We start from the raw sequence: 26,377 nt of genomic DNA on the forward strand, positions 1-26,377 counted from the left end.
TGCGTTCGAGAACGTCTGGATATGGGACGCGGGGTCCGTCGTCCCGTTATACATTTTGAATTGCGGAGCCATAAATTGCTCCGAAATTTGGACATTCATTGTTCTGTGTGAATGGAAGTAACAAGGCGGACGAGGGCTCCGACTTTACTACCATCCGCCCGTCCTCGGCAGCGCTCTCAGCATGCACTGATTTAATTTTACTTACTTCCGCCTCAGACCCGGTAGGCCTCCAGGTGCTATCACGCTCGGTATCTTGAGGCGTGTGCTCTTCCGCCGTCGTCTTTCCCTTATCCTTCGCTCACTCTTCTCCACCTTCCGCCCTTCCAACCTCCCGGGCTATCCGGGCTTCGCAATCGGCCTTTACGGCCGCCAGTTCGTTCTCGTGGTGCTGTTGCATTTCGTCCATTTTTTGCTGCAGGGCTCGGATCATCTCAACGGGGTCGTCTGTGCTCATGTTTCTCGTGGTCACCATTGGGTTTTTAAAATCACACGGCCCCACGGTGGGCGCCAAATGTTTCGGATGTGTAGGGCTGTGCTATTCCGGACCTCCCAATTCTCCTGCGCTCTTGTCTCGGTGGCTGATCTTCCCTCCAAGTCTTAACTCTCCTTTCAATCCTGGGGGGCGGAGACCTGCAAAAGACTCTCCGATGCCAAAGTCAGTTCCAGAGCAATGGCTTTTCTCAAGGACATCAATAAATGTGCATTCAATGTAACCTATCTACCACTCACCATGGACCTGTATTTATAGTTTTTGCTATGGGCTTGGGATTAGTGAAAAGTTAATCACGGCCCAAAGTAGCCCAATAGCTTCTAATCCCCACTTACCTCTAAACCAGGTTAATTTACCTAAGCCACGATGATTAGTGATTTGGGCGGTCAATGGCGTGCGGGCGTCCGCCCATGTGATATGGGCGTCCGCCCATGTGATATGGATGTCCGCCTCCAATATCGCGGAAGGCGGACGGTTGTTGGTCCTTTGGCATTAAAATGGGCGGACGGTCATTTACCGAACGTTCTTCTGTACGGCGACCGGCCCTTCCTGGTACAGAAGCCCCCCAAGTCCAAGTGCACGTAGTGGACGTAGGATTTTGAGTAACATCTAAAACAAGAAAATATTTGACGCAGTGGCCATACATATTTTCCAGACGTTTCGTTTCTCGGGATTTTCTTGAAGAACACTTTTTGTGAATGTGGAGAGTGCGGGGCTATCTGTAAGACCCATGAAAAAAAAAATATTTATAATAGTAAATTTTAGCATTTTATTAGTAATAATAATTTTAATGGATAGAAAAATGTAAATTTTTGGATATAAAATTATAGTAATTCTAGAGGGAGTGCTTCAAATTTTTGATAACTTATTTAGGATTTTTTTTAAGAAAAGTGAATAGTGAATAGTAAATAGTAAATAGTAAATAGTGAATAGTGAATAGTTAAAAAAAAATATATTAAAATAAATTGTGGAAGAGAACACTCCACGTAGAATTAATCATTCAGAGATAAGAATGGTGAATAAAAAATAAATTTTGAATAGTAAAAATGAATAGTAAAAGTGAATAGTAAAAATGAATAGTAAAAATGAATAGTAAATTTTTTTGGCTATAAATAGCCAAGGGAGGGAGGCTGAAGAGGGGCACCAAAATTCTAGAGAAATTGTGAGAGAAGAGAGTTGGAGGAAATTCTAGTTGAAGAGGGAAAATTCTGGAAGTTTCCGGAGAACGGTTTGAGAAGAGGAAACTAAGTCTGGAATAGAGGTAAGGGGAGCTAACTTTGAGTATTTCCTTTTGTATTATCTTGAGTCTGGAATATGCTATATTCTGCTTTTGTCTGATCTTAAATCTTGAATATGGAGTATTTTGTTTCTGTATTGTTTCAGTGTACATTTGTTCGGTGTGTCTTTGTTGCTCTTGACTGTCTGGGTTGCTTGCTGGCTGTCTGGGACGCGTGCTTTTCTCCAATCATTGTTGTTCGTCATACTCGCCAAAGGAGGGGGAGGTACCTGCAAAGATACTCCGACGCTCAAGTCAGATGTGAGTTATGGAGCTGAAGCTCTCAAGAGAATGATTATGATACTGCTCTGAAATATTATTCAGGGTCTCTAGAGCATAAAAGAACGTACCTGGACTTTGGTCCTATCACTGTATTTATAAGCAAAATAAGAATAACCACCTTACCTAAAAATGTGGTGAGTGGCTTTGATAAATATCTTAACTGTGTAAAATATCTAAGATATTTATGTTATTACATAAATATCCTTACTACATAACATGCCCCCCAAGTCCGAGTTAACCGTTCCGTTTTATGAACGTGGTAACTATTGGACTTATGAGTTTGAGGGAGGCTGTCTTCGCTGTAACTAGAGAGCGTGTGCAAGTGAGGCCGAGCGTGAGGATACGTATGAACCGAGGTTGAAACCAAAGGGAAATCGAACGCTCGTGCACCTGGGTTGACGAGCGCTTAAAAAACAAAAGGTCGAAAAACTTTGAGGCCGAACGGCCAACTTCTTGAACGGTCGAAAACATGGATTGACGAGCGCTCGTTGATGTGGATTGACAAGCGGTTCTTGAACGCTCGTTGTAATGGATTGACGAGCGCTCGTTGACATGGATGGACGAGGGGCTGTTGAGTGCTCGTTGTAATGGATTGACGAGCGCTCGTTGACATGGATGGACGAGGGGCTGTTGAGTGCTCGTTGAATGGGAATGTCGAGCGATGTTTGGACGCTCGCTGACATGGATTGGCGAGCGCTAATGGAACGCTCGTTGAAACGAAATGTCGAGCGACGATTGGACGCTCGTTGACATGCATTGGCGAGCGCTTCTTGAACGCTCGTTGAAATGAATTGACGAGCGGCTCTTGAACGCTCGTTGATATGGATGGAGGAGCGATGTTTGGACGCTCGTTGACATTTGATTGTCGAGCGTTGAGGCCGAACGACGGACTGAGTGGACGCTCGTTAACATTTGATTGTCGAGCGTTGAGGCCGAACGACTGACTGAGTGGATGCTCGTTGACATTTGATTGTCGAGCGTTGAGGCCGAGCGACTGAGTGGACGCTCGTTGACATTTGATTGTCGAGCGTTGAAGCCGAACGACTGACTGAGTGGACGCTCGTTGACAATTGAATGTCGAGCGTTGAGACCAAATGATGTTCTTGGGTGAACATAAGCTAGGCTATGGGGATGGTCCCCTATGTTTGATGGTCTGGGTGTTCTAGGGCGAACATCTACCAGCGGGAGTGTGTCCCTTTGTTCGATGCACCTGGGTGTTCTAGGGCGAACATCTACCAGCGGGAGTGTATCCCTTTATGCAACCGGGTGTTCTTGGGCGAACATCTACCGGGTTTAAGAGTGCTTCAAGATGAACGTCGCTCAGATGTCCGCTTTTACGTACAAGATATGCTTATCTGCACTGTAAGAAATAATATTAAACGTATAGGTGAGACTGTTTGGTCAAGTTGCAAACCTGGTGACCGAACGTTCATTAGGCCGAATGCTGGATGCTTGAGGCAGAATGACCGAACGCTTGCTACGGGAGCTGTCGAACGTTAAGGAAGCTACTGCCCGAACGGCTGAATTTTTGAACGCTCGTCCACAGGTATTGTCGAGCGCTTTAATCCGAATTGCGAGGACGAACGAACTGCTGTCTGAACGTTCGTCCACATTGAGTGTCGAGCGTTGGCGCTTGAATCCGAATGGTGAGGACGAACGTTATTCATTCCAGTGGTCGAACGCTTGGGAACCGAGTGGACGAACGTTGAGGACTGTTTTAACGTTCGTCCCATTGCTTGTCGATCGGTTTTCTGAACGCTCGTTGATATGGACCGTCGAGCGGTGTCCGAACGACCGTGGTGCTCGAACGCTGAAGTGATCGTGTTGATGTATTGTCGAGCAGCAGTGACCGAGCGTTAATGAGGAGCGAAGCGCGGAGCGTTCTAGACCGAAAGTTACTTACGAGCGAAGAGCCGAACGTTCTAGACCGAACGTCAGGGGACGCTCCATAATCGAGCATCACTTTGGTCGAATGATCGAACGCTAATTGAGCCGAACGATCGGTTAAGGACGACCGTATGTTGGATCCCTCGTGTTGAAGTTTGGTCGAGCGGTACGCAGTAAGAAAGGCGAGCGTTGCCGTCGAGCGTTCGATTAAGAAAGGCCATACGGTCCATGGCCAGCTGCCGAACGTCGATGAGACGGATGGTCGAACGTTGTTGAGACCGAGAGAACGAACGTCATTGGCATCGAGGAATGTTCGTAGGCTTGGATTGTCGAGCGTCTTCGAAACTGAAGTCCGAACGTACACAAGGATGAGTGCGGGACGTCTCAGGACGAACGTTAGAGAGATCGAGTGATCGGATGATGGCCGAATGATCAGTGAGTGAGTGTTGGGCCCTTGAGATCGAACGCCAATGATGAACGTAGGGACGAACGCTCGAAGCCGAACGTCCGTGAGATATAATGGCCGAACGATTTGCCCTAAGAGAACGAACGTCGTTGGCGTCAAGCGGCCGAATCCAAATGGAGCGTCGAGCAACGTGAGGACGGTTTGGACGCTCGACAAGTAGGTTGCAACGCTCGTAGCTATCGATTGTCGAGCGTCCCTGAAGCTGAAAGGCAGAGCGTTCGGCGAGGCGTAGTGCGGGACGTCTCAGGACGAACGTTAGAGAGATCGAGTGACCGAACGCACAGAGGTTGAACAAGAGCATCGCCGACGAAGTGACGAACGGTGTAGGCCGGCAGAACGAACGTTACTGTCGCACGCGAGGCTGAGCTGTATGAACGTTCGACACATATTTTGTTGAACGCTCGTACAAATGTTGAACGGTCGTCTTGCGTTTGAAGTTTGGGAATAGAAATTGGGTTGGATGACGTTGAGGCAGAACTGAATGACGCGTGGATTATGCGAGGGTTGCGGAAGACGTGGAGAATAGGTCTCCCTAGAATCCTTTCTGCCCCAAAAAACCCTAGAATTAGCCCTATTGCGGAACGGCTGATCCTGAGGCTGCCGCAATCCGAGGTGATCGAAGACAATGGAGTCCCCAGGCTTGGGATGAACTGGCGGCTTTGCAGTGGCATTTTGATGGCGATGGCCCTGATGTGGTTGTCGCTTGAGCCGCACCTGATGGAGTTTGGACATGACGGAGGTGGTGCCACCGCTGCGATACCGGAGAGGATAAGAGCGCGACAGTGGCTCTTGAATCACGACGGTGATGCGTGGTCTGGACAGAGCCCGGGTTGGGGTTTTTCTGTTCTCAGTCTCGATTCTGATCTTGGGGTTTTCGATTCATGTGTGAAGAGCTCGCAATTTTGGATGCTTGCAGATGGCGAGGGCAGCGACGCTGTGATTGGAAAAGACGGCGGCGACATGGAGCTTTGGGTTTAGGGTTCCTGTTCTTCTCCGATTTTTGATGTAATTGGGAATTTGGGAAATTAGGAATTGTGGTCTTGCGTGGCTTTTGTTTGCAGAAGGAGAAGACACAAGGGTTCCCTAGAGAAAATGGTTGCATGTTGTTGGATTGCATGTGTAGGAAGTTTGTGAAGATGCGCGATGGAGAACTCGCGTCTAAGGGTTCCATGGCTGCACGATTTGGAGTTCTGTTGCATTGAGAAAATGGTTGTCCCTAATCACAATTTGGGTGCAGATTGCCATGAAGAAGGCACGATTTCGCGACGGCATTGTTCGAAGATTGAACTAGGATGTGCGAATCGTGTTTTCAGAGGTTGGGTTTGAGTTTTGTGTCCTGGATTATTGCGTTTCAATGGTTCAGGTGTAGATGGATGGTGGTTTGATAATGGTTTCCTAGTTTCTGGGTTTTTGCAGTTTTGGCTTTGTGGCTTTGATCTTTGCAGTAGCGACGATGAAGGCGGCAGCCCTTTCATGACATTGTTGTATCTTCCAAATGGAAGGAAAGACTGGGATGACGACGTCGAGATTCAAAGAGGCAGTGGAAGAAGTTTTCTCTCATTTGTCCACCATCGTTGAGGGAGGTGAATGATGAATTTAAGCATGTTTTTGCACTGGATGTGACCCACAAAGGGGAGTGATTTCGTTGATGTCTACTGGCATCAATGGCTCACGGGGGAAGAAGGAGAGAAACCCGATGGAGGCGTCATTTGATCTGGTAGTGACAGTGATGTCAACGGCTCGCGGAGGGGAATCTTGATGGCGATGCAGCGATTTGATGGAGTAGTTCTATTCGAAGGAGTGATTCATTGAGGCCGAGGCCCCTCTTGTGGCTTCTTTGGGTTGGCCCTCGGCCCCACGGTGGGCGCCAAAATGTTTCAGTGTACATTTGTTCGGTGTGTCTTTGTTGCTCTTGACTGTCTGGGTTGCTTGCTGGCTGTCTGGGACGCGTGCTTTTCTCCAATCATTGTTGTTCGTCATACTCGCGAAAGGAGGGGGAGGTACCTGCAAAGATACTCCGACGCTCAAGTCAGATGTGAGTTATGGAGCTGAAGCTCTCAAGAGAATGATTATGATACTGCTCTGAAATATTATTCAGGGTCTCTAGAGCATAAAAGAACGTACCTGGACTTTGGTCCTATCACTGTATTTATAAGCAAAATAAGAATAACCACCTTACCTAAAAATGTGGTGAGTGGCTTTGATAAATATCTTAACTGTCTAAAATATCTAAGATATTTATGTTATTACATAAATATCCTTACTACATAACATGCCCCCCAAGTCCGAGTTAACCGTTCCGTTTTATGAACGTGGTAACTATTGGACTTATGAGTTTGAGGGAGGCTGTCTTCGCTGTAACTAGAGAGCGTGTGCAAGTGAGGCCGAGCGTGAGGATACGTATGAACCGAGGTTGAAACCAAAGGGAAATCGAACGCTCGTGCACCTGGGTTGACGAGCGCTTAAAAAACAAAAGGTCGAAAAACTTTGAGGCCGAACGGCCAACTTCTTGAACGGTCGAAAACATGGATTGACGAGCGCTCGTTGATGTGGATTGACAAGCGGTTCTTGAACGCTCGTTGTAATGGATTGACGAGCGCTCGTTGACATGGATGGACGAGGGGCTGTTGAGTGCTCGTTGTAATGGATTGACGAGCGCTCGTTGACATGGATGGACGAGGGGCTGTTGAGTGCTCGTTGAATGGGAATGTCGAGCGATGTTTGGACGCTCGCTGACATGGATTGGCGAGCGCTAATGGAACGCTCGTTGAAACGAAATGTCGAGCGACGATTGGACGCTCGTTGACATGCATTGGCGAGCGCTTCTTGAACGCTCGTTGAAATGAATTGACGAGCGGCTCTTGAACGCTCGTTGATATGGATGGAGGAGCGATGTTTGGACGCTCGTTGACATTTGATTGTCGAGCGTTGAGGCCGAACGACGGACTGAGTGGACGCTCGTTAACATTTGATTGTCGAGCGTTGAGGCCGAACGACTGACTGAGTGGATGCTCGTTGACATTTGATTGTCGAGCGTTGAGGCCGAACGACTGAGTGGACGCTCGTTGACATTTGATTGTCGAGCGTTGAAGCCGAACGACTGACTGAGTGGACGCTCGTTGACAATTGAATGTCGAGCGTTGAGACCAAATGATGTTCTTGGGTGAACATAAGCTAGGCTATGGGGATGGTCCCCTAGGTTTGATGGTCTGGGTGTTCTAGGGCGAACATCTACCAGCGGGAGTGTGTCCCTTTGTTCGATGCACCTGGGTGTTCTAGGGCGAACATCTACCAGCGGGAGTGTATCCCTTTAAAAATGTTTCAGTGTACATTTGTTCGGTGTGTCTTTGTTGCTCTTGACTGTCTGGGTTGCTTGCTGGCTGTCTGGGACGCATGCTTTTCTCCAATCATTGTTGTTCGTCATACTCGCCAAAGGAGGGGGAGGTACCTGCAAAGATACTCCGACGCTCAAGTCAGATGTGAGTTATGGAGCTGAAGCTCTCAAGAGAATGATTATGATACTGCTCTGAAATATTATTCAGGGTCTCTAGAGCATAAAAGAACGTACCTGGACTTTGGTCCTATCACTGTATTTATAAGCAAAATAAGAATAACCACCTTACCTAAAAATGTGGTGAGTGGCTTTGATAAATATCTTAACTGTCTAAAATATCTAAGATATTTATGTTATTACATAAATATCCTTTTGAGTATTTCCTTTTGTATTATCTTGAGTCTGGAATATGCTATATTCTGCTTTTGTCTGATCTTAAATCTTGAATATGGAGTATTTTGTTTCTGTATGATCTTGAAATTTAAATAAGAGTATGCTTCTGTGATGATATCCAAGTGTGATAGTTGTAAAATGTGATGTTGATTATGTTATGCCATTTGTATGTTATTAGTTGTTTATTTTTTTGTATTTTGGAAGGATTAGAAATTGTCTAACCGGCTCTGCCAGATTCAATTTCTTGTTTCCCCAAACATTTTATTGCTTTCCTTATTTATTTTTATTGTATTTTGGAAGGATTAGAAGTTGTCTAACCGGCTCCGCCAGATTCAACTTCTTGTTTCCCCAAACTATTTATTGCTTTACTTATTTATTTTATTGCATTTTTGGAAGGATTAGAAGTTGTCTAACCGGCTCTGCCAGATTCAACTTCTTGTTTCCCCAGACATGTTATTGTTCTTGTTATTTAATTATATTGTATTTTTGGATGGATTAGAAGTTGTCTAACCGGCTCTGCCAGATTCAACTTCTTGTTTCCCCAAAAATTTCATTGTTTTATCTATTTTTTTTATTGCATCTTTCTGGAAGGATGAGAAGTTGTCTAACCGGCTCTGCCAGATTCAACTTCTTGATTCCCCTAAATTTTTATATTAATATTATTTTGATGGTAATGGGAGCTAATTATTTTTGTATGAATTTATTTTATAAAATATTTGCATGGTGTGCTCTTGTGAAACTATTTTATAACTTTTATTATATTGGGTATGATAACTGAAACTGTGAAATTGTACATGTTGTGATGTGATGAATTTAATCTGTTTTGAATGAGTTTGTTGGCTGAAATTGATCTTGTTGGAAGGTCTGAAGTAAGGGTTCTGAAATAGCTTATATATGGATATTAAATAGATGTATAGATATTGTTTGAGGGTGCTATGAGAGGAAGTGAACACATTAAAATTTGGCATTTCAAATTTAGAGCATAAGAGAACATGGTAGATAATTTAAATAAATTAATTGTTAATTATTGAGGGCCTTTCTTTGTTGGTGGGATAGAGGAACCTTAAAAACCTGAGTTGGCACATCCCTGATCATAGAGCAGCCCTGGCCTGGTCCAGTCAGTTGTGACTAGTCATATGTGCTGGCGTCGAAGGTGAGTTTGATGCGTTCAGACATCTGGGTCCTCTCCGGTGACCAATTGGGGTAAAGAAAAATCTCTACTAGGATGAAAATAAAATAAAACAAGTTGATTGTAGATGCATAATATTATCATGGTAAAAATTTCATATATATTTTATTTATCATTACATTGAGCCCAAACTTTAATATGTAGTTCCTAAGATATGTTGATGTATTTTGGTTGATCCATGATCTTTGTTTGATGAAAATATGTTCGAGTTATACCATGAGAGTTTGGTATGAGCAAAGTAACATCTGAGGTTTATGAAAGCAGGCAGAAAGTGGTCTGACCATAAGGCTTTGACATAAACATATGATTCGTAAGTTTTATAGAAGCAGGCAGAGAGGGGTCTGACCATAAGGCTTCAGAAAGTAAGACATAGTATATAAGTGAGGCTTAAGGAAGCAGGTAGAGAGGGTCTGACCATAAGGCTTCATGAGTAAGCATGGTACACTTGTAAGATTTATGGAAATGAGAAAGATGATTTTGATAATGATGAATTAATGACATCGGAATAATGATATTTTATCAATTGCAGAAATACATGATTATAATATTTTTATTACAAGTTTAATGATTTTATGATATGGTTGGCTTACCCTTATTTGTTTGTACTATGATCATATAACTCATGTTATATGTGATTAGATAATGTTGCAGATGCGGTTGAAAAAGCTTAGAGATGAGAGAGATGCGGGGAAAAACTTTCAGGGATTTTTGTAAAAAGAATAAATTTATATTGGGAAGATTATGTTGTGTAAAACTTATAAGTTGAAATTTCAATGGTGAAGACTATATTGTTTAAAGTTTGTAAGTTTGGTATTGTACTTTGGAGTAATTGAAATAAAGTTTGATTGTTTATATGAGATATCAAATTAATTTAGTCTCTACTATCAGTAATACCCTTTAAAATATGTGGGTGTTACATTATGGTATCAGAGCAATGGTTTTCGAAAGTATTTTGGGACTATGGGAGTGAAATTATTATTCTTAGTAAAACTATTAATGGTTATGATGAAAATGACTATTGGAGGAAATTGATATCATATGCTAAATTGTATTGTTATCTTTTTGAAGAAATCGTTTAAACTCGACAAAGATGCAGCAACAACAAGTTGATCAAGTACCTCAAAATCATTCTAGCTTGAATGACTTCTTAAGGCATGATCCAACTAAATTTAATGGGGAGGCTACTCCTGATGAGGCTGACTCTTGGCTAAGGCAGAACGAGAAGATTTTTCGGGTAATAACTTGCTCAGAAGAACAAAAATTAACTTATGCATCATTTCTTTTGGTGGGTGAGGCTGAATATTGGTGGGAAAGTATGCAACAGTTGATGACGGTTCGTGGTGAGGCTGTGAATTGGGAGAACTTTAAGATAAGGTTCTTGGAAAAATATTTTCCAAACAATGCAAAATTTGCAAGGGAGGCGGAGTTTCTGACCTTACAACAAAGAAGGTTATCAGTACAAGAGTACGTAGTAAAATTTAATTATCTCTCGAGGTTTTATACTCAGAATATCACAGAAGAATGGAGATGTCGAAAATTCGAGGGAGGACTAAGGCATGAACTGAAGAAGGTACTTATGCCATTGGAAATACAAGAGTTTCCAACATTGGTAGAGAAAGCCAGAATGATAGAATTGTTGGAGTTTGATCCAAGTAGAGTTTCCAGACTTGCAAAGGGAGAATCTTCAATGAAATTCAACAAGAAACCTTATGAAAAACCACAATTATCATATCGAGGAACAGTGAAGTGTTTTGAGTGTGGAGGGGCACATTTCAGACGTGACTGCCCTAAACTTATTGGGGAAAGAGTTGAAGGGAAGAGATGTTTCATCTGCAATGATCCGGGACACTTTGCTAATGTCTGTCCAAAGAAAAAGAAAGTGGGTGAACCACAACAACAAGATTCTGCTGAAGTAAAGCCCCGGGCAACAGGAAGAGTATTCGCAATGTCTGTAGAAGAGGCTACTAAGCCAGGTACATTAATCTTACACACCTGTATGTTGTTAGGAGAATCCGTATATGTTTTGTTTGACTCTGGAGCCACACACTCCTTTATATCCCTAGCATGTTTAGAAAGACTCAGATTATCGATGCATGATCTAGGGTGTGAATTAGTAGTTTCTACACCAGCATCGGGACCAGTTGCGACCAGTTCAGTCTGTGTCGGATGCCCGATCCAAATTGCAGGACGCAAGTTCAAAGTGAACTTGATCTGCTTACCCCTTCAAAATCTAGACATTATTTTGGGAATGGATTGGTTGACTGCCAATCACGTTCTTATTGACTGCGGGAAACAAAAGATAGAGTTTCTAAATTTGAACGATTTAGAACTAGGCTCAACTCGAGTCGTTGCGAAAGATATCAAAGATGGAGCTAATAACAGTTGAAAAACTGTTATTTTCATGCTTAAAAGTGATACTAAAAGCAACCTTTAGACTTAGAAACTAGCTTGAAATCATGCATTTTGTTTATATTTTCAGAAATAAGAGAGCTGGACAGGTTTATGCTTGATTTGAGTGTTTTTGTGCAGGTTTTGAGGTGAATTTGGTGAAAGAAGTGAAGAATGAGAGAGAGGACATTAGAAAAGACAAGAAAGAGTGCAAAAAGAGAAGTCGAAGGCACCGCTCAGCGGCAAACTACCACTGAGCGGCACTCAAGAGGTGGCGTTGGAACCGCTGAGGGGCAAATGGCCGCTGAGGGGAAGAAAGAAGACGCGTAACCACCGCTGAGCGGTAAATGGCGCTGAGCGGCACTTTTTGGGCTTGGGCTTTTGTAATCTTTTGTAACTCTAGATTAGTATATAAGGGCTTGCACGTCCTTTAGTTAGAGATCTTTGGCAGAAACGAGGCAAACACTCTCTCTTTCACCCCTTTGAAGGAGGATCTTGGATGCTCAGGCTACCTCTTCACCTTTATTGGGTTTATTCTTTCATACTTTCATTGTTATTCATCTAGGTTCACCATGAATATGGTGAACTAAACCTTGTATGTTTGTTGGGGAATCAATGTAATCTCTTGAAGCTCTCATATATGGAATCTGTTGAGTACATCTTTGAATTAAGACATATGCTTTCTTTCATCATTAGTTAGGGTTTTTCCTCTTTGCTCAATGCTTGCATTGTTTAACTCATTCTAATGCATGATTATTGGTTTTGTCGATACGGACACGTACGGGGAAGTCTAGATCCGGGGAATTTCTCCCAATATTATACTGACAATATTCTATTGGTTGCCTTTAAGCTCCTGCACTCATGAACTAATCATTAGGAATGCTAGGAATTGTATGAACTATTTGATTAGGGAGAAGCCATCTAGAATGGTACATTAGAGAGTGGCATTAACAATGATGATTTGAATGTTGAATTCCTAAAATATATGAGAGTGGATGAGATGAAATTGACCCCCAACAACATATTCATTCATATAATTCCTTGAAAGTGTTTATCTTTTGTCTTTGCCATTGATCAATTCATGCATACATGTTTACTTTTCGTCTTGCATAATTAAATCCAAATATTTCGTTTGTAAGTCTTAGCTAATCAACAAATCACATAACTAAACTAGGCCGTGAGTCCTTTGGGAGAACGATACTTGGTCTTACCAAGTTTATTACTTGAAACGATTCGGTCATACTTGCCGATTGTGAAACAAGTTTGTGACATCATATTTTGGTGCTTACAAATTTGTCCATCAAGTTTTTGGCGCCGTTGCCGGGGATTCGTGGTTTAACTGGTTAATTTGTGTGATTATTGATTATCTTTGACTTTAATTTTGAATTTCTGTTTTTATTTTTTCTGTTTTTATTTTTTTATCTTTTTAGATTTGATTTTTATCTTTTAGGTTAGATTTTATTTTTATCTTTTTAGATTAGATTTTATTTTAATTTCGAATTTTTATTTTATTTTTCTGTTTTCTGTTTTTCTGTTTTCTGTTTTTTATTTTTCGGTTTTTATTTGATTTTATTTTATCTTTTTAGATTAGATTTTATGTTATTTTATTAGATTATCTTTTTAGGTTAGATTTTATTTTATTTTATTAGATTTTATTTTTTTTATCTTTTTAGGTTAGATTTTATTTTATTCTTATTCTATCTTTTAGGTTAGGTTAGATTTTATTTTATTTTATCTTTTAGATTAGATTTTATTTTTTTAGATTAGGTTTTATTCTATTTTATTTGATTCTATCTTCTAAATCTTTTATCTTCTTATATCTTTTCAATCTTTATTTTCTTCTATATCTTTTTGTGCTAACAAATCTGTTCTAGGGTTTTGTTTTCTTGTGCATGCAGAAGGCAATTCGAACTAGAAGTAAGAAAACAACAGAACCACTACTTGAAGGGCTAGACGAGAGTAGAAGGAGGAGAAGAATCAGAACGTCCAGAGAACTTTTCCCTTCTCCTGAAACTCTCCTACAATCATCACCACAAGGTTCTGTTCATAGCACAGGGAGTATGGAGAACAATAATAATGCTAGAAGAACTCTTGCAGATTACACTAATCTTGCTGGACCTCAGCACTTCAATAGCATAGCTCGGCCTAGAGTCAATGCAGCCAACATGGAGGTCAAACCAGCATTAATTCAACTGGTAAAGAGTAATCAATTTAATGGGTTATCACATGAAAGCCCATATGAGCACCTTACAACATTTAATGAGATCTGTAACACGGTCAAGATTAATGGGGTGCCAGACGAAGCTATCAAACTTAGCTTGTTTCCTTTCTCATTGGGAGGCAATGCTAAGCTTTGGTTGAACTCTTTTCCAGAAGAAAGTTTCACGGAATGGGAAGCAGTGGTTGCAAAGTTTTTGAATAAATACTTCCCACAATCTAAAGTGACTAAGGGAAAGCAAGAGATATCTTCATTCAAGCAGGGCATGGAAGAATCACTTGGACATGCATGGGATAGGTATAAAAGCTTGTTACGTAAAACTCCCACGCATGGCTTTGAAGATCAAGAAGTAGTCCTAACTTTCCTTGGAGGGCTTGGTTCACAAACCAAGATGATGCTAGATGCCTCAGCTGGAGGCAATATCAAATGGAAGACTCCAGAGGAAGCAACTGAAATCATTGAAAATATGGCTACAAGTGATAATGAGCTGCACAATGAAAGAGGAGCTCCTATGCCACAGAAAGGGGTTCTACAATTACAAACGCATGATGCTCTGCTAGCACAGAATAAAATTCTAACTCAACAGCTAGAGACTCTGACAAAAACTTTGGCTCAATTACCTAAAGAGTTGAAGTCTGCTGCCCAGATACAAACCCAGTTGTGCGAACTATGTGGAGGTGATCACATAAATGGCCAGTGTGCTTTTCCAGTGGAGGCCTTGGAGGATGTTAACTTCATGGCTAATCAGTTTCCATACCGTCAAGGGAATTATAATCAGGGTTGGAAACCACATCCAAGCATTGGCCAAGGACAAACTGGGCAGGCTAATCAGTTTAATAAGCAGCAGCAGCAACCAACCTTGTGGCAACAATTATCTATGCTTAATGACAGATCAACAAAGTTGGAAGAAACTCTTCAGCAATTCATCCAGAAAACTGAATCTTCTCAAAAGAGCACTGAAGCTGCTATAAAGAATCTGGAGATTCAGATGGGTCAGATCACCAAGCAATTGGAAGAAAGACCCAACAGAAACTTTGGGGCTAATACTGAGGTTAACCCCAGAGAAGAGTGCAAAGTGGTCAAGAGTGTAAATGAAGAGATCATTGAGTTGGAAGAAGATGAAACAGAAGAGAGAAGAGAAGAAGAAAGAAAGGACACTTTTCCTTTTCTAACAAATCAGGAGAAACCAATGGATTTCACAGATTTATTCAAAATGGTTGATAATGAAGCTCCTTGGGAACAAATTCTACAGAAAATAGCAGTTTACACCAAATCAGATGAAGGAACCTCTACAAAAAGAAGACGTAGAGAGGATGAGGAAGAAAAGTGTATAACTGTTAAGAAAGAATCATTCCCACCAAAAGCAGCAGATCCAGGCAGTTTTTCTATCCCTTGCATTATAGGGAAGAAAAAGGTAAAGAAAGCTCTCCTTGATTTAGGCTCAAGTGTTAACTTGATGCCTTATTCTCTATTGGAGCAAATTGGCCATGTTGAAATAAAACCTGTAAAGGTTAATCTTGTAATGGCTGATGGATCTTCAAAGGAGCCATGTGGGATTGCAGAAGACATTGTAGTTTGTGTTGGCAAACTTCAATTCTTGGCAGACTTTGTGGTAATGAAGATGGAAACTGAGAAAATACCTTTCATACTTGGAAGGCCGTTTATGAAAACGGCTAGGGCTATCATTGATGTGAATGAAGGTATAGTGGTTCTCCAAGACAGAGAGGAGAGAGTGGTGGTGGATGTGTTCAAAGATGAGATACAAGCAAAGGAGGAAGAAGCCAGTTATAAAGCTGCATTTCGAGATGCACCCATAACTAGAGGTAAAAATAAAAATCTTAAGGTTTCTGATAACCATTGTTTGTATTTTCAGGCACCCAAGGTAGAAGAGTTTGGAAAAGGAGAAGAAGTTCCTAGAGACTGGAAAAAATTAAGACTCCAACTTGGCACACCTGTAAGACTCAAGAACAAGTTGTGGGTTATTAAAGGCTTTAAAGAGAAGGAGATGATAGAGATAGAGTCTCCATATTCTAGAGAATCTAAGACAGTCCAAAGGAAGCAGTTGAAAGGTTGGTGGAAGGACTACGTCAACTATAAAGAAGATGGAACGTGAGCTTTAACAGGGTCAAGCTAGTGACGTTAAAGAAGCGCTTGCTGGGAGGCAACCCAGTGGATTTACAAACTTTTGATTTGATTTTGTAATTTATAATTTGTGAACATTATTCTGGACATTATTTTGTTGGATCTAGCATCTACTGAAGGATGCTAGGTGATTAAGTATCTACTGAAGGATACTAAGTTTGTAACACCTACTGATGGGTGTTGGTGAGAAGATTTTGCACCTACTGATGGGTGCTGGTAAGTTTGAAACACCTACTGATGGGTGTTGGTGGATTTTGGGTCAGGCTCGTGACGTTAAACAAGCGCTACCTGGGAGGCAACCCAGTTGATTGATTGTTTTCTGTTTGTCTATTTTAGTTAGGGTTTGCATAAGCATTTTTAACATTGAATTGCAGGGAACCTATGAGGGGTATGCTAGGAAGGCACGTAGGTCAAGAAAAGAAGGAGAAGGGCACATCACGAAAGTGCCGCTGAGCGGCATTTACCGCTGAGCGGTACTAACGCAGATGGGCTTAAGTTCCCCTTAGCGGAACCCGAGCCCATTGGGGTATTTTTAAACCCTAAGCTGCGCGTTTTTACACTCTTTCAAGTTCTTCTCTGCATAAACACTTCCACACCTCTTCTCCTAGGTTTTCCACATCTTTCTACTCTTCCCTATTTAGAAGATTTCTCTTCCACTCACTTTTATACTAGTGTGTCATCAAAGTTTGGGGTTGGAAGAGAGCATTCTAGTTTGGAAGCATTCTCATATCATCTAGCATCTCCACCCAAGTAAGTAAAATGCATTTTGTTCATTCTAGGGTTCTTGAATTTGAATGTGATTGTCAAAGCATGAATACTTAGGGGTTTTAGTTTCTATGCATGATTTGATGATATATTTGATGTTTGAACCGATTAAACTGCTTGATTATGAACTGGAAAACTGAAAATTGCATTTGGGTGGAGTTAGGACTGTTTTAAAAAGAGATTTGCAAAAATCTACAGATCACCGCTGAGCGGCATTTACCGCTGAGCGGCACTCTGCCAGATTTGTTTTTTCTGGTTTATTGCGTGTTTGAATGTGGCACTGGTGGCGCTGAGGGGAAATTCTGGCCCTCAGCGGTGGTTTAGCTTCGAAAGGAGTTGTGTTCTGAGTTTACTAATGATGAACATCATGTTCTGTGGTTTTGGATTTGTGTTTGAATGCAGGAATGGCATCCTCTTCAGGAAAGAGATTGAAAACCATGGCAACCAAGAGAAAGGAAAAGGAACCAGAGCAGCCCCATAATGGCAGGTTCCTCTCTAGGAAACATGAGAAGCACTTTAGGGTGGTTCAGGACAGGAGACTTCTAATGGAGAGAAAGGTTGGAATGATACCTAACTTTGCTCCTCAATTTGGAGAGCAAGTGTTAGGGAATGATTGGGGGAAGCTAGCCACTTATCCATCACCTGCCAACATAGCTGTGGTGAAAGAATTCTACACCAATGCAAAGAAGATTGGTGATTATCCAGCTGAGAATTATTTGGGCTATGTTAGAGGCCATGCTATCAGGTATGATTCTGACTCCATCAATAACTTTCTGGATACTGTGTGGGCTGGTGAGCAATGCCAGTTTGCTCTTAGCATGGAGGAAGGTGCTGACTTTGAGGATGTTGAAAGAGTATTGTGCATACCTGGAGGACACTTCCAAAGGAATAGATCTGGCTCAGTGGTTAATATTAGGAGGACAGATTTGACTCCTCTTGCAAAGTATTGGATGGCATTTTCTCATGCCAACATTCAGCCATGTTCACATGTGTCAGATATTACTCTTAGCAGGGCACTATTCATCTATTGTGCTATCAGAAACTTGAATGTTAATATTGGGCAGGTGATAGCTGATGAGATTAGTGTGTGTGCTAACACCTCAAACAACAAAGCACCACTGGGACATCCTTCTTTGATCACTCACCTTTGCAAGCTAGCCGGGGTGGATACTTCTGTTCCACCATTTGAGAGGCCAAGAAAAGCTATAGATGAGGCCTATTACAGACAGTACTGTGGAGGTGAGGAGGCAGCCCAGCCAGTTCCACCACGCCAGGCTCGTAGAGAGAGAAGGCCAGCACAGGGCAGGACTTCTGCTGATACTCATGAGGCAGAACCATTCCAGATGAGGGACATGTATATGTCTCTTATAGGTGCTCAGTTGCAGTCCATCCACAGAGGGCAGGTGGCCACGGCTGAGATGATAGTGGGGATGTATGATACCCCTCCAGCACACAGGTGGACTATGGATGAATTCCATAATGTGGTAGCTTGGCCAGAAGAACCAGTATATGGAGGAGCTGGAGCAGCTGAAGCTTCAGCCAGAGATATGGAGGAAGATGAAGCAGAGGAGGAGGATGCATTTGATGAAGATGATGATGAAGAGGAAGAGGAAGATACAGAGAGCTCGGACTGATGAGGAGCTGAGATAGCATTTACTGATGAATGCTATCATATGATTATGCTTTTGTGGTTTAAGTTTTCTGAACTTATTTGTTTTTGTTTTTAGATTAGGGTTTGATGTACTCTATTGAACACCTGGTTCCTTATGATGGGTTGCTATTAACTGTGATTGTGTGATAAGTAATGCTTGATGATGCTTATTGATTGATTGATGTTGAGATGATGTGCACATTAAAATGCTTATACAGGTGATTCACAAGCTTTGTGAACAAATGCATAATATCATGATTGTGATTGTGAAATTAAGCAGGATGTGCATGTCAAATGTGAATGAGCTTATATGTGAGGTTTTGAGCTCCAGAGTTGTTATTGTTGAATGCTATTACTTTGAAAGCATGAATGACTTTGCCCAGGTTTTCTATGATTGAATCAATTGCTTGTTTTGCATCATATGATCAAAGGCCGTGTTTTTGAAACCTTTTTTATTGGCCAAATTCATAAAGTTAGCCTTCTAAAAGAGAACACGTTGTGTTCTATCCTTTGAACCCTTAGCCTTAAATATACACTGAACACCCTTGATTGAAAATCTTTACCTTGAGTTAAGTAGAAGATCTTGTGTGGTATTGTTAAATGTTCAAGTTTGGGGTTATTGGGGAAACATGAAAAAGGAAAAAGCATTGAGCTAACAGCTAAAAAGTAAGAATATGCAAAGAAAAGAAAAGAAAAAGAAGCAAAGCTCAATGCAAATGCAAAAGCAAAGGCAAAAGAAAGTTGGGAATGAATAAGAAGATTGTGTTGTTATGATTCTCTTAACTCAAGGATTTTGTGATCCAGAAAAACCAATTTTCTTGTTAGCCCAGCCACATTATAAGCCATTGAAAAGTCCTTGTGATGATGCATGCTTGTGAATGTATTTGATTGTGGTTAAATGAAAGGCAAAGTTGATTCATGTGACATTGTGATAGTGGAGTGAATGAGTGAAACACTTTACCTCTTATACACTTGTGTGTTGAGTGAAACACTTTACCTAGTGAGGAAAGATTCCATAAGCACATGAACATCCATGCTTAATTGATTGATCATTAATGAAAAATAGCATTTGTTGGAACTTAAATGACTTTGTGAACACTAAAGCATGTGCACATCTTGAATTAACTCTTGGTCATAAGTTTGAGTGAAGTTATTACTTATCTTGAAAAGAGGATTTTGAATGAGTGAACCATCATATGAATTGGTTGGAGATGGAGTTACATTTTGTTTGCTTGAGGACAAGCAAAGTTCTAAGTTTGGGGTTGTTTTGAACGATTTAGAACTAGGCTCAACTCGAGTCGTTGCGAAAGATATCAAAGATGGAGCTAATAACAGTTGAAAAACTGTTATTTTCATGCTTAAAAGTGATACTAAAAGCAACCTTTAGACTTAGAAACTAGCTTGAAATCATGCATTTTGTTTATATTTTCAGAAATAAGAGAGCTGGACAGGTTTATGCTTGATTTGAGTGTTTTTGTGCAGGTTTTGAGGTGAATTTGGTGAAAGAAGTGAAGAATGAGAGAGAGGACATTAGAAAAGACAAGAAAGAGTGCAAAAAGAGAATTCGAAGGCACCGCTCAGCGGCAAACTACCACTGAGCGGCACTCAAGAGGTGGCGTTGGAACCGCTGAGGGGCAAATGGCCGCTGAGGGGAAGAAAGAAGACGCGTAACCACCGCTGAGCGGTAAATGGCGCTGAGCGGCACTTTTTGGGCTTGGGCTTTTGTAATCTTTTGTAACTCTAGATTAGTATATAAGGGCTTGCACGTCCTTTAGTTAGAGATCTTTGGCAGAAACGAGGCAAACACTCTCTCTTTCACCCCTTTGAAGGAGGATCTTGGATGCTCAGGCTACCTCTTCACCTTTATTGGGTTTATTCTTTCATACTTTCATTGTTATTCATCTAGGTTCACCATGAATATGGTGAACTAAACCTTGTATGTTTGTTGGGGAATCAATGTAATCTCTTGAAGCTCTCATATATGGAATCTGTTGAGTACATCTTTGAATTAAGACATATGCTTTCTTTCATCATTAGTTAGGGTTTTTCCTCTTTGCTCAATGCTTGCATTGTTTAACTCATTCTAATGCATGATTATTGGTTTTGTCGATACGGACACGTACGGGGAAGTCTAGATCCGGGGAATTTCTCCCAATATTATACTGACAATATTCTATTGGTTGCCTTTAAGCTCCTGCACTCATGAACTAATCATTAGGAATGCTAGGAATTGTATGAACTATTTGATTAGGGAGAAGCCATCTAGAATGGTACATTAGAGAGTGGCATTAACAATGATGATTTGAATGTTGAATTCCTAAAATATATGAGAGTGGATGAGATGAAATTGACCCCCAACAACATATTCATTCATATAATTCCTTGAAAGTGTTTATCTTTTGTATTTGCCATTGATCAATTCATGCATACATGTTTACTTTTCGTCTTGCATAATTAAATCCAAATATTTCGTTTGTAAGTCTTAGCTAATCAACAAATCACATAACTAAACTAGGCCGTGAGTCCTTTGGGAGAACGATACTTGGTCTTACCAAGTTTATTACTTGAAACGATTCGGTCATACTTGCCGATTGTGAAACAAGTTTGTGACATCATATTTTGGTGCTTACAAATTTGTCCATCACCTGCTATGTGGTGTTAGCTCAGGAGAAAAGAGAGAATACTGAAGAACAAATCATCGGAATACCTGTGGTAGAAGAATATGTTGATGTTTTTCCAGAAGAAGTACCAGGTTTACCACCTAGTCGAGAGATCGATTTCACAATAGATCTAGTGCCCGGAGCTGGCCCGGTTTCTATGGCTCCATACAGAATGGCTCCTGCCGAACTAGCAGAGTTGAAAAAGCAAATCGAAGATCTGTTGGAGAAGAAGTTTATCCGTCCAAGTGTGTCTCCATGGGGAGCTCCTGTATTGCTGGTGAAGAAGAAGGATGGAAGTTCAAGGTTGTGCGTGGATTATCGACAGTTGAACAAGGTTACAATAAAGAACAAATATCCTTTGCCAAGAATCGATGATCTATTAGATCAGTTGAGGGGAGCAGAGGTGTTTTCGAAAATTGATCTCAGATCTGGGTACCATCAGATTCTTGTCAAGACGGAAGATGTACAAAAGACGGCTTTCAGATCTCGCTACGGACACTTTGAGTACGTAGTAATGCCGTTTGGCGTGACGAATGCTCCAGCGATTTTTATGGACTACATGAACAGGATATTTCGGTCATGTTTAGATAAGTTCGTGGTAGTATTTATAGACGATATTCTTATCTATTCAGAGAATAAGGAAAAGCATGCAGAACACTTGAGGATGGCATTGGAAATTTTGAGAAAACATCAACTGTATGGGAAACTGTCAAAGTGTGAGTTCTGGATAGAGAAAGTAAATTTTTTGGGTCATGTGATTTCTGCTCAAGGAATCTCAGTGGATCCAGCAAAAGTGGAAGCTGTGCTAAAGTGGGAGAGGCCGAAAACTGTAACTGAAGTACGAAGTTTTGTAGGATTAGCCGGTTATTATCGACGTTTTGTCGAAGGGTTTTCCAAGATTGTAGGCCCTCTAACTCAGTTAACTCGTAAAGATCAACCATTCCTGTGGACTGACAAGTGCGAAGCCAGTTTTGAAGATATGAAGCAACGGCTAACGTCAGCACCAGTATTAATCATTCCAGACTCCAACAAATCTTTTGAGGTGTACTGTGATGCGTCATATCAAGGTTTGGGGTGCGTCCTAATGCAAGGAAGGAGACCTGTAGCTTATGCATCTAGGCAGCTAAAGGCTCATGAGAAGAACTACCCAACGCATGACATAGAACTTGCAGCAGTAGTATTTGCATTAAAGACATGGAGACACTACCTCTATGGGGCAAGTTTCCAAGTTTTTAGTGACCATAAGAGTCTAAAGTATTTGTTCGATCAAAAGGAGCTGAACATGCGACAAAGAAGATGGATGGAATATATGAAGGACTATGACTTCGAGCTTTTATATCACCCAGGAAAAGCCAATGTGGTGGCAGATGCATTGAGTAGGAGACAAGCTCAGATAACAACACTGATGGTGAAGGAATTAGAACTGTTAGAAAAGTTACGTGATATGAACTTGGGGTTGCAGTTAACCCGAGATCATATATGGTGTGGTCATTTAGTAATCACTAGTGACTTCTTAGAACAAGTGAAGGTTGAGCAGTCAATGGATCAAGAGTTGCAGCAAAAGATCAGGTTGTTGGACACCGATCAAGCCAAGGAGTTCGTTCTAAGTAAAGATGGCATTCTTCGATTTAAGAACAGAGTGTGTATACCTGCAAAGAGTGAATTGAAACATTTAGTTTTGGATGAAGGCCATAAAAGTCGTCTTAGCATACATCCAGGTATGACTAAGATGTATAAGGACCTGAAAGAGTCATTTTGGTGGAATGGAATGAAGAGGGATGTGGCCGAGTTTGTAGCAGCCTGCTTGGTGTGTCAAAAGGCAAAAGTGGAGCATCAAAAACCGGGAGGGATGTTACGACAGTTAGACATTCCTCAATGGAAGTGGGACAGTATCTTGATGGACTTTGTAACACATTTACCAAAATCATCAAAAGGTCACGATTCTATCTGGGTTATCGTTGATAGACTAACCAAGAGCGCTCACTTTTTGCCCATTAATCAACATATGTCACTAGAAAAGCTGACGGAGTTATACATCGGGGAAGTAGTGAGGTTGCATGGCATACCTACAAGCATTGTGTCAGACAGAGATCCAAGGTTTACTTCAAGGTTTTGGCAGACGCTACAGAAGGCTCTGGGAACACAGTTGAGGATGAGTTCGGCTTATCACCCTCAGACTGATGGTCAAACAGAAAGGACTATTCAGTCTTTGGAGGATTTGCTAAGAACTTGTGTATTAGATCATCTTGGAAGTTGGAATGAGATACTACCATTAGTAGAATTTACTTACAACAACAGTTATCATTCCAGTATTGGTATGCCACCATATGAAGCTTTATATGGAAGAAGATGTAGAACCCCGTTGTGTTGGTTTCAAGATGGGGAAGCACTGACAGTGGGACCCGAGCTATTACAGCGAACCACAGAAAAAATAAAATTAATCCAAGATCGGATGAAAGCAACTCAAAGTAGACAAAAGTCATATGCCGACAAAAGAAGAAGACCGTTAGAATTTGAAGAAGGAGATCACGTATTCTTACGAGTAACACCAACTACAGGAGTCGGGAGAGCTATCAAGATGAGGAAACTGACACCAAAATTTCTCGGACCGTATCAAATTCTCAAAAAGATTGGGCCAGTGGCTTATGAGATAGCATTACCACCTCGATTGGCAAAATTGCATAACGTTTTTCATGTATCCCAACTGAGGAAGTATATTCCAGATCCAAAGCATGTGTTAGAAGTTGATGAAATCCAGGTCAAGGAAAATTTAACAATGGACATTGGACCAGTGCGTATACTAGATGTTCAAATGAAAAAGCTAAGAGGAAAGGATATTCGCACGGTAAAGGTACTTTGGGATGAAGACACACAGGAAATGACTTGGGAATTGGAAGAATTTATGATAAAGGAATATCCATATCTCTTTTGTAAGTAGTCTTTTGTTAAAAAGTCTTTTGTTAAATAGATAATTTTCGAGGGCGAAAATAATTGTTGTTGGGGAGAATGTAAGACCCATGAAAAAAAAAATATATTTATAATAGTAAATTTTAGCATTTTATTAGTAATAATAATTTTAATGGATAGAAAAATGTAAATTTTTGGATATAAAATTATAGTAATTCTAGAGGGAGTGCTTCAAATTTTTGATAACTTATTTAGGATTTTTTTTAAGAAAAGTGAATAGTGAATAGTAAATAGTAAATAGTAAATAGTAAATAGTGAATAGTGAATAGTTAAAAAAAATATATTAAAATAAATTGTGGAAGAGAACACTCCACGTAGAATTAATCATTCAGAGATAAGAATGGTGAATAAAAAATAATTTTTGAATAGTAAAAATGAATAGTAAAAGTGAATAGTAAAAATGAATAGTAAAAATGAATAGTAAAATTTTTTGGCTATAAATAGCCAAGGGAGGGAGGCTGAAGAGGGGCACCAAAATTCTAGAGAAATTGTGAGAGAAGAGAGTTGGAGGAAATTCTAGTTGAAGAGGGAAAATTCTGGAAGTTTCCGGAGAACGGTTTGAGAAGAGGAAACTAAGTCTGGAATAGAGGTAAGGGGAGCTAACTTTGAGTATTTCCTTTTGTATTATCTTGAGTCTGGAATATGCTATATTCTGCTTTTGTCTAATCTTAAATCTTGAATATGGAGTATTTTGTTTCTGTATGATCTTGAAATTTAAATAAGAGTATGCTTCTGTGATGATATCCAAGTGTGATAGTTGTAAAATGTGATGTTGATTATGTTATGCCATTTGTATGTTATTAGTTGTTTATTTTTTTGTATTTTGGAAGGATTAGAAATTGTCTAACCGGCTCTGCCAGATTCAATTTCTTGTTTCCCCAAACATTTTATTGCTTTCCTTATTTATTTTTATTGTATTTTGGAAGGATTAGAAGTTGTCTAACCGGCTCTGCCAGATTCAACTTCTTGTTTCCCCAAACTATTTATTGCTTTACTTATTTATTTTATTGCATTTTTGGAAGGATTAGAAGTTGTCTAACCGGCTCTGCCAGATTCAACTTCTTGTTTCCCCAGACATGTTATTGTTCTTGTTATTTAATTATATTGTATTTTTGGATGGATTAGAAGTTGTCTAACCGGCTCTGCCAGATTCAACTTCTTGTTTCCCCAAAAATTTCATTGTTTTATCTATTTTTTTTATTGCATCTTTCTGGAAGGATGAGAAGTTGTCTAACCGGCTCTGCCAGATTCAACTTCTTGATTCCCCTAAATTTTTATATTAATATTATTTTGATGGTAATGGGAGCTAATTATTTTTGTATGAATTTATTTTATAAAATATTTGCATGGTGTGCTCTTGTGAAACTATTTTATAACTTTTATTATATTGGGTATGATAACTGAAACTGTGAAATTGTACATGTTGTGATGTGATGAATTTAATCTGTTTTGAATGAGTTTGTTGGCTGAAATTGATCTTGTTGGAAGGTCTGAAGTAAGGGTTCTGAAATAGCTTATATATGGATATTAAATAGATGTATAGATATTGTTTGAGGGTGCTATGAGAGGAAGTGAACACATTAAAATTTGGCATTTCAAATTTAGAGCATAAGAGAACATGGTAGATAATTTAAATAAATTAATTGTTAATTATTGAGGGCCTTTCTTTGTTGGTGGGATAGAGGAACCTTAAAAACCTGAGTTGGCACATCCCTGATCATAGAGCAGCCCTGGCCTGGTCCAGTCAGTTGTGACTAGTCATATGTGCTGGCGTCGAAGGTGAGTTTGATGCGTTCAGACATCTGGGTCCTCTCCGGTGACCAATTGGGGTAAAGAAAAATCTCTACTAGGATGAAAATAAAATAAAACAAGTTGATTGTAGATGCATAATATTATCATGGTAAAAATTTCATATATATTTTATTTATCATTACATTGAGCCCAAACTTTAATATGTAGTTCCTAAGATATGTTGATGTATTTTGGTTGATCCATGATCTTTGTTTGATGAAAATATGTTCGAGTTATACCATGAGAGTTTGGTATGAGCAAAGTAACATCTGAGGTTTATGAAAGCAGGCAGAAAGTGGTCTGACCATAAGGCTTTGACATAAACATATGATTCGTAAGTTTTATAGAAGCAGGCAGAGAGGGGTCTGACCATAAGGCTTCAGAAAGTAAGACATAGTATATAAGTGAGGCTTAAGGAAGCAGGTAGAGAGGGTCTGACCATAAGGCTTCATGAGTAAGCATGGTACACTTGTAAGAT

The 26,377-nt window shown here is 40.5% G+C and overlaps 1 protein-coding gene across 1 annotated transcript; it reads left to right on the forward strand.

Moving 5' to 3' along the window:
- Positions 1-10,407: 10,407 nt before the first annotated feature.
- On the forward strand, positions 10,408-23,291 carry LOC148203776 (uncharacterized). Its single transcript, XM_088107749.1, has 5 exons — positions 10,408-11,290; positions 21,222-21,409; positions 21,584-21,877; positions 22,604-22,780; positions 23,226-23,291. The coding sequence occupies exons 1-5, from the start codon at positions 10,408-10,410 to the stop codon at positions 23,289-23,291; spliced, it is 1,608 nt and encodes a 535-aa protein (XP_087963875.1).
- The last annotated feature ends 3,086 nt before the right edge of the window (positions 23,292-26,377 follow it).

This window comes from Vigna umbellata, chromosome 2 (genome assembly GCF_029865625.1).
Source record: "Vigna umbellata cultivar VRB3 chromosome 2, Vumbellata_1.0, whole genome shotgun sequence".
NCBI classification, from domain to species: domain Eukaryota; kingdom Viridiplantae; phylum Streptophyta; class Magnoliopsida; order Fabales; family Fabaceae; genus Vigna; species Vigna umbellata.

Bases quoted from the DNA above. Each gene is read 5' to 3' on its own strand.
- LOC148203776 (XM_088107749.1), top strand. From the start codon at position 10,408: ATGCAGCAACAACAAGTTGATCAAGTACCTCAAAATCATTCTAGCTTG. The intron at 11,291-21,221 runs GTACATTAATCT...ATGTTTTTCCAG, and splicing joins AGAAGAGGCTACTAAGCCAG to AAGAAGTACCAGGTTTACCA. The intron at 22,781-23,225 runs GTGTGTATACCT...GCATTGTGTCAG, and splicing joins TTCTTCGATTTAAGAACAGA to ACAGAGATCCAAGGTTTACT.